Here is a 17123-nt window from a genome sequence, read left to right as displayed (position 1 = left end):
GCAATATATAAGAGCACATTTTCATTAACACTTCTAAACACATTCTTATACGTATAATTAATTGTATATTTCAGTATTTGATTTTAAAGCTATTTTCCATTCCAATGACTCGTTTTCTGTGGCCAGTATACATCTGTATCTCTGAGCTGGAATTTTATCAGTTAATTTCGCCTTCATCATCTTTACGTTCCTTACTTATATGCGTTGCAAAAATTAAATTCATTTACCAATTTTTAGTTTACTTTCGTAGGCCAAGAAATCTGTAGGATACAGTATGAAATTATATAACTTTAAGTGTCTCTTGAACCGGCTTTTCCCTGAAGAAGCGTGTCTATCAACTAATTACTCTTCAACATACCAAAATCTGAGTGAAGTTGATTTGATTCACATAAAATAGATGAATGTGTTAGATAGAATATCAGTGTTACTTCACGGAACATATTGTTTTGCATTTACAATTGCATCAGAGATCAAATACTAGCTGAATCAATAGCACTATAGCAAAATTTATCACCTTATATTAGGAATAGTGTATATTGTATTTTCTCAATAAATATTATCATGGTAAGGACAGTTACATGTCATTCTGAAGTCCGAATAAAACCTAGTCTTTTCGATAAACATAACAAAGAAATGTTCATGCACAAAACAGTAGGAGCCATGGCCAAATGTGTAAGTACCAAGCGTCTATTAACCCCGTTAGTATAATGAAAGTCGTTAACTCGCGATGATAACTATTGTATCAACATTGTTCATTTTAAACTCACGGTTTACAGTTTATTCTCTTCAGCATGAAAGAAGCTTTCCAAAGGTGCAAATTCGGAGAATGCCGAGAAATTTCCCTTCAGAAATCCCTATCATCAATTTTGGACCTCTCTGGAGTGGCCCCGGGTAAAAGCGCACAATCCAAATATATCTCTAAAAATAATATGGAGGTTAGGAAATGAGTGTACCAAGTTTTGTTTTGAAAGACGGAATAAATTTTGGTCTGAACTCATAATCTGTAAAACCTAAACAGTTACATTGTTTAACGGAATCCTCTGAAAAGTGTAAATACGCTCAGATGCCAATACAAAATGGCCGCTACCGTCTAACCTCCGCGGCTAAAAAAAATAAATATATAACCATTTTGAACTCCCTGAATGTGGAAGAATCATAGGTTAAAAAACCAAAACATAACCTAATTTTGTCAGCAACCTTTGATCTGGAAATTGGTCGTTTGATTTGGATTGTTCCTCATGTGTTTTGTTTGTTGCTGTTAGGGGACCCACCTACCGTTCAATGTTCGTAGATTTTTTAATGCACGATATTTCAATTGTACCATGCCCAAAGCAAGTTTCGCAACATTAAATAACCAAACACACAATTTCCAAAAGAAATGAGTCCTTTATAAATATAAATATACACGTATTTTAGTAAATAATAAAACGTTAATTTACTCTCCAAAATTTAAGGATGCAATTCTGATAATTTTCGCATTCAATATTTATAGGTAACATGCAAGAAAATACTTAAAATTTTACAAACGGAGTTGCTTTTCAAACGAAATTAGAATGTTGATAACTTCAAACCTATTGAAAAAACTGACTAGAATTCATAATGATTTTCTTTGTACTATTACATCTTTGTACAGTTAGTGATACATATTTAATCGATTTATTCATTATCCAAAAAAATAAATAAAAATAAAAAAATAAAGAAATGGAGCTATGTTCAATGAACTGTCAGTTCCACTAGATATAAACTGCCACTACATTTTAAAATGTATATTCATTTTAACACTTTACGTTGTGAAAAATGTACTCTTTTCAAATTTCAGTAATCTTTCTAATAAATTGTCAGACTATTATTTTTTTCTTTGAGAACAGAGGTAGCAACCTCTTGTAAATTTTGGAGAAATGCATTTTTGGGTACACAAACGTAACATGAAATGTGTATTTTGTTTTTATATTTTCGCAGAGTATATTTATCATTCTGAAACGCTAATATTTTCGGTTTTAGTAATAATAATAATTTGATAAATTTTACAATTGTTTAAATTTTTAATTGATATGGTCGCTTTCAGAGTCTCCAGAAGTTGCCACTGATTGGCAAATTGTTTGGGGTAAGTATACACATTTTAAATACTGTATGTCTCCAATATTCTAAGTAGTCAAATTTTACTATTTACATTACGCATTAATTTACAATTAAACTTCTACTAAATCGAGAATTATTAACCTTCTGCAAGGATTAGTAATATATGGAACAACAATACGAATTTACATTACCATATTCGATGTTTATATCTATATTATTAACTAACACTTTAAATGATTTGAAGACCTCGAGGGAAAATAATAAAAATCAAAATCGTGAAAAATGAGTGAAACAGCTTATGCTACTCTTGGATCTGTTATTTCTCAAAGAATTATCGACTTGTGCCACAGATGACAGAGATACGGCCAATTGCTAACGGGCTTCTCAACACTGTCACTATACGTGCCCAAACATTGAATGGCTTGTATCTCAAAAACATGTCAGTGTGGGATATCATTCTTTTCCTCCGAGATCTTCAATTATGTAAACATGTAGCCTATTCTAATTATTTAATTAATTATTGTCCAGTAGGAATGAAATGAAATATAATGAAAGCTAAAGAGACGGCGCGGATGAGGAATTAGTCAAATGGTTGAATGAAGATAGTGGGAGGAAACAGGAGAGCCTCACGCACACGGTGTTCGTCCACCACAAAGTTCACTCAGCTCGTGCTGGGATCGACCCAGGGACATCATGTACACAGGTGAACACTCTATCACTTAGCCACCACGGTCCCTCTATCAGTTTAATGCTGCATCACGTTATGTCAGTAAATTTTAAGGATACAATGCACTGCATTTCCACGATTATAATTAGTTGTATTTTATTGGAGAAGTTTGTATATTAATGTTATCATATAATACTTATATATACGAACGAAAATTAAATTGAACTAAGTGTGTATCCAGTTCAATAAAATACACTTACATTGAATTTAATTATGTCAATTGACTTGAAGATTATTGTGACTGAATTTAAAGTAAATTGCCTTTTTACTCTGTTTAACCATTTAAGAATAGTATCTTGTTTAAAGAACAGATAATTGAAAATATATTATTTTTACTTGAAATCTACGAGTAACTAGTATGATTGTAAGTAGCAATACGAAAATAAGAAATAAGAAAATCTCGCTGATATTAAAATCTAGCCTACAACGACAAGAAAGGAAAGTAAGAAATTCGTTAGAAAAATATGTGTTAAGTAGCACATAATTCTAAGTTGCAGACTTCACGGAAGAAAAATTAATTAAAAAAACAATAGCGTTGAGATAAAGCTAAACATTTCTTCATAAAATAATAAACAATCTAGCACTCAGTGATATTTCTGAGAGATTGCGATATTTTTTGTTAAGGTGTAGTTGAATGTTTTTTTCCCTCATCTTTATATAATTACATGCAAATATTCTTCCAAACATAAAATCGTACACTTAAATTCAGACTATTCTTTATTAATCTCATCTCATTGGTACTAACGTAATCCGCTGGACTAGGTCCATTAAAACTCAACTCGAATGCTTCAAAATTCGAGAGTCGAAAATCAAGCATCATTAAACAAGGATTTAATATATTTTTGATCATCATATTTAGTTCTTACACAAATGTGTCCCGTCATTGCGTTTATATATCAATAGAGGTACCAAAGCATCTTCAATATAAAAATGACCTCGTTAATTAATATGAGAACTGCTAATTATTAAGGTATTATGGTACAGCTAAAACTAATTATCAGTCATTTTATCTTTGAAGCTTCTTGTATACAATAAAGGACAAATTCTGACCAACGCAAATATAAAGTAATAAATATTTGCGTTATAGTTTCGGCAAATTAACTCTGCTCTCATCAGACAAATTACGAAATACAATTTCTAAGATGGCAGATTATATACTTCTTAAAATGAGAGGTCACATTTATGAACCAAACAGATTCATCCTTTCATTTTTAACAGTTTTTACTTAATTACCTATGCAACTTTTAATGATCCAATCTTCACCCAAGAGCTAAAACATTTAGTTGGTACACTTGTGGATTCTAAATAAGTAACATTTACTTTTGAGAAACATGAAATTTTAATTGGTTATACGCTATTCACTACACATGATTTTACATCTTTCTTCTCCGCTTTATCCAAATTCTTCCTTCATACACCATGTATATTTAGTCCACTATCATAAGTTGGTCTTTTCCTTTCTTTCGTATCTATCCTGTCTCTTTCCATTTCTTACAATGCTTCTTCTTTCCCTTTTCAACTCCTCTACGCCTTCTCAGTCTATTTCACGTCCTGTCTTCTTCTCATGTTTATATATGTTATTACTATCTCTCTTCAATCTAATGTCTTCTTTGTGCTGTTTAATCCTTTCTACTAATTTCTTTTCTGTTTCTCCAATATAACTCTAGCACATTCTTTACATTTAATTGTATATACGACCCCTTCATCACTTAGTTTAATTTGTGTTACCTTCATTTTCCTCGTTTTCAATATATGTAACATTCTTCTACTTCCTCTTGTGTATGGTTTACTTCTTTTCTCAATAAGAACTTTAAGACCTCCGCTGTCTCCTATGCTCTCTATCTCAAAACATATTTTCTTTTCTTCTTTTGTGCCATCTCTCCCTACTTTCTGAGTTCTTCCCTCTTCCTTCTTGCTATTCTTCTTCAATCTTCCTCGCTATATCCATTCTTCATTAATAAACTATGAAATTGCTCTATGTCTTCTTTTGGTCAATGTCTATCTACTCGCCATGTTTCTAATAAAGTTCATTTTAGTTCTTTGATCTTTATCACTCCTATGACAACGAACACTTGCTGAACATTGTTTCCTATACAACGTTGTTTCAAATCTCCCTTCTACTTTTCTTATAGTCGATCCAATACTTAGTTTTTCCTTTATTTTCACTAACTACTCTTCTATTGTACACACACTGTTCTCCCAATCCTTATATCACTTTCTCTTTCTTTCATTTCCGTACTGTTCTATGTTTCATTTCTTCTTCCAATATTTTCAAAATATAATTTCTTCATAAGGTGAAAGAATTGCTTTAATGTCAACGCTAAGATCAATATCCTCTCTTTTCTTCTACATACTTTCTCTATCATCCCCTTGACTTCTTCTGTATTGTTAAGTCTATTACTCATTTGATTTCCTTTTATTACTCACTTTATTTCCTTTTCCAATGGTTGAAAATATTCTTCCTGCAATCCATTGCTGCTCTCAACTTTACTCCTTTTTGTGTATCTTGAGGAATCCAATCATATTCAGAATTCTTCCTTTTTCCTCTAGTAATTTTCTAATGCCTATCTTTTTCGCATTTCTTATTAGAATCCACATTAGAATTTAGAATCTACAGTTGAGCCAACTAAAAGTTTAGCCCTTAAGTGAAAGTTAGATTATATATTGCATAAAGCCATAGTTAGATCATATGTTGTTGTAAGTTAGATCATATAATCTAAAAGTTGCATACGTAATTAATTGACAATTGTTAAAAATGAAAGGATGAATTTGATTGGTTCATAGATATGATCTTCCCTCATTCTAAGAAGTGTATTAGCTAGAATGTTAAAAATTGTATTTCATAATGGGTCTGATGAAGGCAAATGTAATTTGCCGAAACTATTATGTATTATTAATGTTATTATTTATTAGTTAGTCTACGCTTTGGTCAGAATTTGTATTTTATGTATACAAGCTATAGCTAACATAAATCGTAGAACAATTATGTACATTGAAATGAATATTTTCGATAAATATTTTAGGTGCGTAATAACATAAAGATTTATACTAATATTGATGTAATTGAAAGTAAATTTATAATCACTGAAAAATATCAATCGCAAGCACTTTTCAGGAATATGTTTAAACATATTTGTGGCCCATTATCATTAGACTTAATTGCACACTTAATTATTACCTCCATAGTTACCTGCTAAGTTAGCATTATAGTTCAGTGAAATCCACTAATATATTCTTACATTATTTTCTTAAAATGAATTATATTTTAAGGTTAAATGTTAAGTTAAATTTTATTGGAATAGTTTCATTATTACTGTTAGTATAAAAAACTTGTATGGTACAGCCTAAACGAAATATTGTAATATTAATTGTTTATCCGTTTCAATTCAATAAGTTAAAAATAATTTGCATAAATTTTCAGTACTGCGTGAAACGATTATGCATATTATGAAAGTACAATTTGTGCTTTCGCAATTTCCCAATGGAAAATTGTTTTAAAAATAAAATATTTGAATAACATATACGACTGCAGACTTAGTTTTTTATATCCTTATAATGTATATGTTGACGTATAAGAAAGACTCGGTATTTGATACATTAAACCTTTACCTGGTTATAACTTAGTACTACGTCAAGACATATGTGCAGTGGAATTGGTTACGACGTAATACTACGTTTTGACTAAAATAACATTAATGTTCAGTTGCATTGACGAAGATCTCTCCTGAATTTTTTTTCTCATATTTAAATCGTAAAAATCAGGTCGTGAAAAGAACTTTGCTGCTGCTCTAATGCAAGAAACAGAAACTGCATTTCAAAACAGATGCTAACGCTTTGGTGACACTTTTTGTTTATTGTTTTTTGCTGTTGCTGTTTGTGTGAAACATGAATCATTGTTTCATAGTTCTAAGACTCTTGTGGCTACAACGTAGTGCTACGTCTGTCACCTGAGAGTACACATTTCAGAAAACTTTGCCAGTTAAAGTGTTGATGGCAACATAATATGCCCGTATACATGTAAATTTATTTTTTAGGAGAGTAATATGTTGTAATTTTTGTGTGTAATAAGGTTTTCTTCAACTTGAAGCAATTCTTTTCTCAGGAGAGAGCTATCAGGAAAAATATACTATTGCATTGTCGAGATATTGTAAACAATACATTTGATATAATGTCATGCTTCAATTTTGACAATGTTGTTTCGCACGTAAATAACACTAGTTAACAAATTTAAACTTTTTGTTTGTTACATGAGAAAAATCATGAATCCTGATCTTAAAGGAACTTTTTGCGCTGAATTCGAATATGCGCTCGGTTTCTCTCCATCACGTACAGTTTTCCCGTAACAGAGGGATTTTCGGGAAATTCCCTCAAAAATTCTCTTTTTTCAGATATTTTATTCCCCTAGCTCCTGTCCCCTTACATATAGTAACATAGAAATTATACCTAAGTATACCATGATTTATATTTCATAAACCCTAAAAGTTTCGTAAAAATCGCTTTGTTCTTTCTAGAGAAATAAATATATTTGTATGTATACTGTGTGCACTGTTTATTGCACCTGATAGTAATGCTTTCAGATCTCCTGAGTTGGGGTAAAAACGGTTTGCTTTATTACTACAAACACAGACATAAAAATGAATATTTACAATAGTCAACAACACACTTGTATTGCTCTCCGTAACGTGTATAAAAATAGAATGTACTTCCAACGTATATTTTTTTAAACGTACAGTATATGTATATCTTAATACATATATATACAATTCTCCAAGTTTTTTCGTTTTGTTCATGAAATGGTTATCAATATTTGTTATCAAATGTAACAGAATGCAAAAGAAAGAAAGAATGGAATACAGACTCATTGTTGATAACAATGAACTAATGCAGTCTGAATTTTCCACTACGGTATCGTTTCCTCCCTCCCCCCGCGCACTTCTTTCTTTCTTGTGTTCTTGACACCTGATGAGGGAGTTTTGTACATTTTTATATTGACGTGTGGTTTAACACTACTTCACTTTCAAAGTTGTCTTTGCTGCTAAGAGTGCTTTCATGTTTGATCTTAACGGCATTATACCCAACTAAGGCCAGAAGTTTAGTTTGTGATCAGTACAATGGCGTCAAGAGGACGGCGTTCGTGTGTTAACTCACCAAATAGTTTTTGTTATGTGTGTGGTCAGTTTGTAGTTAAAGGATAGTGTAGATCCATTACGCCATCAGTGATACTAGCAAATTATATATATTTCGGATGTCGTGTGGGAGATCAGGACAAAACTTGGGCACCCAACATAATTTGTGCGTCGTACTACGTCATTTTACTTGCATGGGCCAAAGGGAAATGGAGGTTCATGAAATTTGCTGTACCAATGGTGTGGAGAGAACCCACCAACCATCTGGATGATTGTTATTTTTGTCTCACAGTAGTTAAGGGACATTCTAAAAAAAGCAAATACACAATAAGTTATCCCAACGTTAAATTCGCAATTAGACCTATTCCGCACGGGGATGAACTTCCACTTCCCGAGCCCCCTACCATCTGCGAAGAGATATGGCCAAAAGACTCTGATGGTGATCATGACCTTGATGAACCATCGAGATCAACATGTACATCCAAGGATCCAACGTTCATCCCTGACTGTGTTCGCGAGCCACATTTCATCCGGCAATGTGAACTTAATGACCTAGTCCGTGATTTGCACCTGACAAAACAAGAGGCGGAACTTCTGGGATCAAGGCTTCAGCAGTGGAACTTATTGCATGCAGAAACGAACATATCAGTGTACAGGAAAACGCATGTTCAATTTTCAAGCTATTTCTCAATGCAAGATAATGTGTGCGTATGTACGGATATAAATAGGTTGATGGCGAAGCTAGGAATTCCTTACGTTCCAGAAGAATGGAGGTTATTTGTCGACGCGTCAAAGGTCAGCCTTGAAGCTGTCCTTTTACATAATGGAAATAAAACCTTCTATACCACTTGCGCACTCAGTGAAGATTAAGGAATCCTATGACACCATGTCATCTTTGCTAAATCTTATAAATTACAAGGACCATTGTTGGCAAATATGTTGTGATCTCAAGGTAGTTGGTATTTTATTAGGACTGCAGTGCGGTTACACGAAGTACCAATGTTTTTTATGTTTATGGGATAGCCGAGCTGATGACAAACATTATGAAGTGAAGGAATGGGAACCCAGAGTGAATTACGTACCTGGAGAATGCAACGTCAAATACGCTCCTTTGGTAGATCCTAATAAGATATTACTACCTCCACTTCATATCAAGTTAGGACTTATGAAAATCTTTGTCAAAGCCATGGACACATCTGGTGAAGGTTTCAAGTATTTGCGAGATAAGTTCTCTAACCCGAGTGATGCTAAGATTTCAACGGGAGTGTTTATTGGTCCCCAAATTTGGAAATTAATGCTTGATGATAGCTTTAACAGCAAGTTAAACAGTGGAGAGCTAGCTGCCTGGACAACATTTAAGTGTGTTGTGCGCAACTTTCTGGGCAATAACAAAGTTACACAGAAATCGTACAGGAAATGGTACAGAAATACAAAGAGTTGGGTTGTAGGATGTCTTCAAAAATTCATTTTTTGCACTCCCACCTCAGCTTCTTTCCTGCTAACCTAGGTGCTCTCAGCGACGAATAGGGGGAAAGATTCCACCAAGATATAATGGCAATGGAGAAAAGGTACCAGGGACGATGGGATCCTTCAATGATGGGGGGTTATTGTTGGGGTCTTGTTAGAGAATGCAACATTTCTTACAAAAGAAGGAAGTAGTGTACGTTTTTGTAACCCAATGGTAGTTTCATATATTGTGATAGTTTTGATTGTCTTTTCACGACCTTTTGGTACATTTGTATTATTGTTTATTGTAAATTGTCACACTTGTAAATTATATTGTATTATATTTTATATATGTGTTTGTGGTAATAAAGCAAAACGTTTTATCTCAACTTAAGAGATCTGAAAGCATTACTATAAGGTGCAATAAACAGTACACACAGTATACATACAAACATATTTATTTCTCTAGAAAGAATAAAGCGATTATTACGAAACTTGGAGGGTTTGTTAAATATGAATCAAAGTATACTTAGGTATTATTTCTATCTTAGTATATGCAAGGGTACAAGACCTTGGGATGTAAAATAAACGAAAAGGGAAATGTTTGAGGGATTTTCCCGAAAATCCCTCTGTTACGGGAAAATCGTACGTGATCGAGAAAAACCGAGTGCATATTCGAATTCAGCGCAAAAACGTTCCTTTCAGAACAGGTATTTCCTTTTATGTAACAAAACCTTTGTTAACTAGTGTAATTAATCATACCTCTAATCTAAAGTTTAATTTTATTATTTTTAGGGTAGAGGCCAGAGATCGTTGGTGAGTCAAATTTCCTTATATCTGGATATGGTGAAAACTATGTGAAACATTTTATGAATGAAGTACATATCGCACTGTACTTCTATGACGTGGTGCTACCCATTTTCGAAAGACATTTTAAATATCTTTCGCGTAATTACTTGCTATTTTTGCATACTACAGTATGCTTTAAAGTTATAATGTGAGAAATATTATTAATCTTAATAAATAATCAACTAGGGTAGTTTGAAGAAAGAAGAAAAAAACTCTTCTCGATAGACATATACGAAATAAGTAATCATATTATACATCTTCAAATACATAAAATGTTTTATTATCAATTTTTCAGGGAAAGACATTCATGCAAAATTTTGTTCAAAATACTATACAAAGAATGATAGTGAATCATTTCATACATGATTCACCCCAAATTTACACTCCGAACTTAGTAACATGTATCTTGTCTCAATTTGGCAATAAACTAGTAAATATGTTGGAATAGTACAGAGATGTTGTGTTAATATTCGTGTACCATATGCAAGTAGAAAATAGAAGAACGTGGTAAAACTATTAAATAGAGAGAAAAGAATGAAATTTTGATGTAAATGCTACATGTAAGAAATACCATCGTATCTGATAAAAATATTTTCACCTCTGTACAAGATCATACTTCAAGGTAAATTATGTTGAAATACTATAATAAGATGGTTTGAACCACTATTCTAAGAGTAGAATAAAATCTGTTTGAATTTCATAGGACAAGTATTTTTTGTTACGTCCACGTTTTATTAGATACTATGTTCGCAGTATGGGGGGAACTGGTGCCTTAATTCAGAAAGTAAAAATGTACAAATTCACCTTCTAGAAAATCCAAAATGAGAATCTTTGTAAATTTCATGATTCCGGGGAAATACATTTTGTGGTCGGCTATCAACCAAAAAATGTTAATATTTATTATGTAACCATAAAAAATAATAACAATTGTTGATTATATAATATCATAATATATCTGTAACAACAAATTATTTAGAGACAAATCCCTGTAAAGAAGATACAATGGGTTTGTACATAAAAATGAAATCTAATATAATGTCCTTGCTGATATAATTCAATTTAAAAATAGGTGTAGAAATACCTGTTTTTTAACTAAAGATAAATCACCTATAACTAAACATATGTAGGCAACAATGTGTTTCGAATATAATATGTAAAGCGACTACGGTGAACAAACGATTAAATATTAAACGCGACTTCTTTTCTTGAAGTTCTAGCGTTCCCAAGTAAACATAATCATCTTTCTTCTTTTTCCCATTAGATGTCAGAATCTTTCATACATTATAAACTTCAATCCAGAAATTCGGAAGCCAACTCTTATCCAATATATTAGACTATATTTTATGCCAACTATTTTAAATAAATTTTAATTTCTAGAAACACTAAGAAAACAAGTATACCCTGAAAGCGGAAAGTACGAAATCAAACGCAACATCAAAATTTCATTGCAAAATAAACTTTGAAACAAATAAAACATTTGAAGGTAAAAAGATAAATTATGTGTATGGAATGACCATCTACTCAGGTAATTGTGCGCCTTCAATGTACTTATAATGATATTATAAATTACTTAAAACCTGTATAAGAAATATAGAAATGAGTGTTCTTTTCCTGCTTGTATTATTAAATGCTTTTGTAGTAAATAAGATTAACATTATAAAAAATATACTTTTAATATAACTTTTGGACACTATCGTTTTAAGTTTCGTGCTAACTTTCAGTTATGTACTTTATTAAATATATATTATTAATGTCATTCATGAATACCCCTAGAGAAATATGGACAATAATGTATTATTTTACATACCTTAAGTTCTCGTTATTTAACCCTAGAACGCAGAACATGGGTCAAAAATGATCCAGCATTAAAATATGTATAGATTTTTGTCTGCAATATTTGTTGCACAGTAGTTTTTCTCCGTAACATCTTCTATTGGTTTGTTTACTACATAAAAATAATGTATTTAAGTTTTTGGATTTGTAATTATTTTTTACATTTTATTATATATTTTTATATATGTAGTATACATAACATGGGTCATTTCTGACCCGCGGTATATTTTAGTATTAGATTACTATTATATATTAGTGTTAGTATATGATACTAATACTAATTTTATAGTAGTATTAGATTAGTTCTTTACTATAAGAAATTAATATTTGTTTTACTAAAATGTTATTATATTTGTAGTAGTATTACTACTACTAGTCTTGTACTTTGAATTGGTTTCTTTTTAGAAATAATACTCTGAACAGACTAATCTTTATGATAGATCTTAGTTACAATTGCTTCTTGTGAGTTTTCTCAACTTGGAGAGTTATGTGTCAGATGATGCGGGAGAAGATATGGAATATCACAGTGATGAAAGTGTTGGAATCTGTGATAGTAGTTCTGGTATTGTTCACAACCGTACAGATTGCAGATAACACAGGAACTGCATGGAGTAATGTGCTACCCAGTCATTCATAAAAAAAACACAGGTCCAACATCGCGTGCCAAAATCAACACGAAAAGAGAAGCTTTCGAATTGCTTTTTCGCCCGAAATCGCCAAGAAATAAGAATGAGTACCAATGTTGAGAGTCGTCGCGTTGTAAAAGAGAACAAGGAGTAACGGAGGAAGAATTGTTTCATTTTTTGGAATGTTACTTTTATCAGGCAAAAAAAAAACAAAAAAAAAAAACAGAGCTGTGATGTGGCGGTTCTTTAGCTGTTTATGGATTCTCTGTCAAATCCTATGTATTGAGCTCCAATGGGTGTCAAAAAACTTGAAGACATTGGAAAAATGTTAAGGTTTGATGACAAACACGAGTTACTCGTAGTAGAGTGACAGAGTAGCTGCTATCATATTTGTGTTGGAAAAGTTCATTCCAAACTGCCGATAACTTTTCAATTTTAATGAGTCCGTTACTTTGGACGAACAGTTAAATTAGTCTCTTTTCGTGGCCGCTGTAAGTTCTTACAATACATGCCAAACTAACCAGGGAAATATAGTATCAAGATAGTCTGGGCTTGTGATTCCGCGACGTCTTATGCTATAGATCTGCACAGCACGCAACCCTGGAGAAAAAAGAAAGTGGGAACATCAGTAGTGAACAACTTGTGTAATCAGTTTGCCAATTCTGGATTAAACATAACAACGGACAACTTCTTTACACATATTGAATTAGCACAGGAATTTAAGTTGTTGGAATACTTCGCCAAAACAAACCTAATATACCACCAATTTTGAAACCTAACAAGGATCGAAAAGTTCATAAAAACTTCGTCCTGATAACTACATTAGACAAAATATTTATTTTTTTCTCTGTAACTTGACAGTGTACTTGCTAGTGATAGTCAAAACAATACATTTTCATGTTGTAGTATATGTTATAATAATAACGCCTTGAAATAAAAAATTAAAAAAATAAAAATGGATTATAAATAAAGAACTCAAAGAAGCATTAAATTAATGCGAAAATAGGAATAGAAATGTGTTAAACATACCAAATACTCTTATACAATCGAAATTGAGTATGGGTCAAGAAAGAACCATGTTATGGAAACTAAGGTTCAATTCATGTCATGCGTTCTAGGGTTAATATCAAATAAAACTAAATTTAGAATATTTGGTACTGATGAATTGTAAAAATTTGGGATTTCGGAGGGGTATTTCTTCAATTTCATACTAGTTCCAATATTTGGAAAACTTCAAACCAAACATATAATAGTATAAAGTAGACTTAAGACTGAATGGTTCAAGATTATAGTTAAGTCTTGTGTTGCTAATCGTCACAGCGCTATATAAGAAATTCATAGCTGTAAATCGACCGTTTATGATCAACTATAATAAATATGTGCAGAGAGTAATGTTAGTTTGGAACATTTTTTAATTATTTTATAAATTCAGTTATTTCTTTTTATAGTATTCTTATAATAACACTTGCAACAAGGCAATTTTTTATATCAAGTAAATGTCTACGCTAATTATTTTTATATTCGGAATCATAATAAATTCCAGACAAAAAAATAATTTCACTTAGGAATATATATATATATATATATATATATATATATATATATATATATATATATATATATATATATATATATATATAAAACAGGATATATGTTATTTGCAGTAACTAAATTTGTTCATTCTTTCTTTTAGGCGAATTTGCCATTTATTGGGAGTCTCTTTGGAGTAAGAATATTAAAACAACATACTTTTTAATAAATAATTATTACACAGTTTCTTATATATTAGTTATAACTATGTCATGTTACCTTTAATTTAGTACTGGTATGGCACTAAAATGCAAAATATGAAATTATGCAATCTCGTACTATATATAAAGAGACCTAAACTCATTGCACACGCCAGCATTCTTTAGAACAACGCTATAATAAAGCTATGCTTCAGCATTTCATTAGAAAGAGCAGCTCCTGGTTTCCTTCTTGCGATAATTTTGGTGTTAGTACTTTCATACTTCGAAATATATTAAGTTTTACTTCAATATCTACCCAGTTCTTACTGCATTTGAAAGTATTTTCTTTCTTAGATATAATCCGTATGATGGCCATTAGGTGATGAGTTGTTTGGTTTTCATTTAGTTTTCATTATCATTCAAATACCACATGTTTGAATAGGGTGTACTCAAAAAACATATTGGCATTTATCTGGTAATAAGGAAGTTCATTTTGATTCTTCAATACAATATATATATTCCTAGATGAGAATACCTGAAAAAATCATTATGAAAATATTGTCATTCGGGAGTGAAATTGTAATTTACTTTCGCATTTTAATTATCTCTACTGAATATGTACAACCACAAATTTTGAGAAATTTGGATGTACGTTTGTGGGTTAGACTGTGCCGCACAACATATTTGTCATTAAAATTCAAATCGAAATGGTATCAAATATTTTTGTTTATATGTACAAATTTGTACCGCAAAAATTAAAATTTCTACCCTTATCAATTTACAAAAGGTTGGATTTTTGATAATGGATGAAGCAGAGCCGCACAACTCTCTTTCTCTTGAATCAAAATGGAATTATAAATTGATACCCCATACTTTCTAACTTATACCACGAAATTAGAATATGTACTTTCACCAATATGAAAAAAATCGAGTTTTGATGGTGGGACAAACTGGAATCCACAATTTTTTTGTTTCAAATTCGAATCATAACGGTACCAAAAAATTGTCTTTACTATGCGCCAACTTGTACCACTAAAATTAGAATTTGTACACACTACTAATTTCGACAAATTTTAAATTTAATGGATGACCAATATGACGTCAATCTGGCCTAAACAACACATATTGTTTTTTTTTAATTCAAATGAAAACGGTACTAAAACTTTGTAAGCAATATGTACCAATTTCTACCACCAAAACTATAATTTGCACACTTATCAATTTCCCGAGAATTGGATTTGTAATGGTTAGTCAAGTAGACTTGCACAACACTTTTCCTTCCCAATTTATATGAAAACAGTACCCGAATTCTGTACCCAATGTGTAACAATTTGTAACACCAAAATTAGAAATGTATCCCAAGAAATTTCGTGAAGCGTGAGAGGTCATGTCAGACAGAATTTTTTCGGCAGCTCAAACTTGCCCACACAACTTATTTTTCTTTGCAATTTGAATGAAAATTGGTCAAAAATTTGTACCCGATATGTACAACGTTTGCCACAAAAATTGGAATTTCTAGCCCCACAAATTTCGATGGGCTTGAATTTTTGATGGCAGGACAAACTAACCAACAAACACTTTCTTTCCAATTTGAATCAAAAACCTTACAAAAATTTGTACCCATTATGTACCAATTTGAACTACCAAAATATGAATTTGTACCTTCACCAATTTCGAGAAATTTGAATTATTGTTAGGAGGTCAAGCTGGCGAGCACAAAACTTATTTCTTCCCAATTCGAATCAAAACTGTACGATAAATTTGTAGCCAATATGTAACAACTTGTATCACCAAAACTAGGATTTATGCACCGACCAATTTCAAGAAATATGAATTTAATGGCAGGTCATACAGGCCGGTCATTTTATTTTTGTTTGAAATTCGAACCAAAACCACCAAAAATTTGAACCCAATATGTGCCAATTTGTACTGCCGCAATTAGAATTTGTACCCACACTAATTTCCAGAAATTATAATTTTTTGGTTGCTGGTCAAACTGGACCGCATAACTCATTTTTCTTTGCAATTCGAATGAAAATGGAACCAATAATGTGTACCCGATACGTATCAATTTCTACCACCATAATTAGTATTTGTACCATTACCGATTTGGAGAAATTTCAATTTTCATTGCTGGAGCCAACTTAGCGTCGAAACGTGGCTCGCGCAACACATTTTGTTTATGAATTCGGATTAAAATGTTACCAAAAATTTCCGCCAAGTAAGTACCAGTTTGTACTCTCAAAATTAGAATTTCCAACCCTAACAGTTTCTAGAAATGTCATTTTTCATTGCAATCTTCCTGGGCATGGCAATCCTTTTCTGTATTCAATCAAAATAGTAATCGATTTGAACGAGAACGTGCAACCAAATATCCCGCAATTCATAAAACGGAACGGAAGCTTTGCTTATAACCTGCATGAGCAAAATCATGTACGAATAATGATTAGAAATTGTTATTCAACGAACGGCCAATTTATCATCAAGTAAACTCTTCCAGGTCAACGGCTTATTCAGAATTCATATGAAAATTCTCCAAAAATTTGTTAGACAATTTGTAACAAAAAATATTATATTATACCTGCACCAATTCAAAAAATCTGAAAGCTTACTCAAATAAGTGCATCTATTCGATCTCAAGGTAAACAACAGAAATGCATTTTTTAAAATTCGACATCATTACTTCGCAAATGAAGTTTTTACTATT

At 31.7% G+C, this 17123-nt stretch overlaps 1 protein-coding gene across 4 annotated transcripts in view; it reads left to right on the top strand.

The window, feature by feature from the left end:
• The window catches only part of LOC145662003 (uncharacterized), a 202782-nt gene that overhangs the window by 122434 nt on the left and 63225 nt on the right, over nucleotides 1–17123 (top strand). For 3 of the 4 annotated variants that reach the window (XM_081727341.1, XM_081727340.1, XM_081727338.1), the window contains 3 exons: nucleotides 2066–2104; nucleotides 10174–10194; nucleotides 14380–14412. In XM_081727341.1, the coding sequence (XP_081583467.1) occupies nucleotides 2066–2104; nucleotides 10174–10194; nucleotides 14380–14412 (93 nt within the window). The remainder of the gene's footprint in view (nucleotides 1–2065; nucleotides 2105–10173; nucleotides 10195–14379; nucleotides 14413–17123) is intronic. The other variant, XM_081727339.1, reaches the window with a different exon arrangement.

The sequence above is a fragment of the Thermobia domestica genome, chromosome 10 (genome assembly GCF_964235325.1).
Source record: "Thermobia domestica chromosome 10, izTheDome1.hap1.1, whole genome shotgun sequence".
Lineage (NCBI taxonomy): Eukaryota > Metazoa > Arthropoda > Insecta > Zygentoma > Lepismatidae > Thermobia > Thermobia domestica.
Note: the sequence above shows the minus strand (reverse complement) of the source record. Positions and strands in the feature narration are given on the sequence as shown.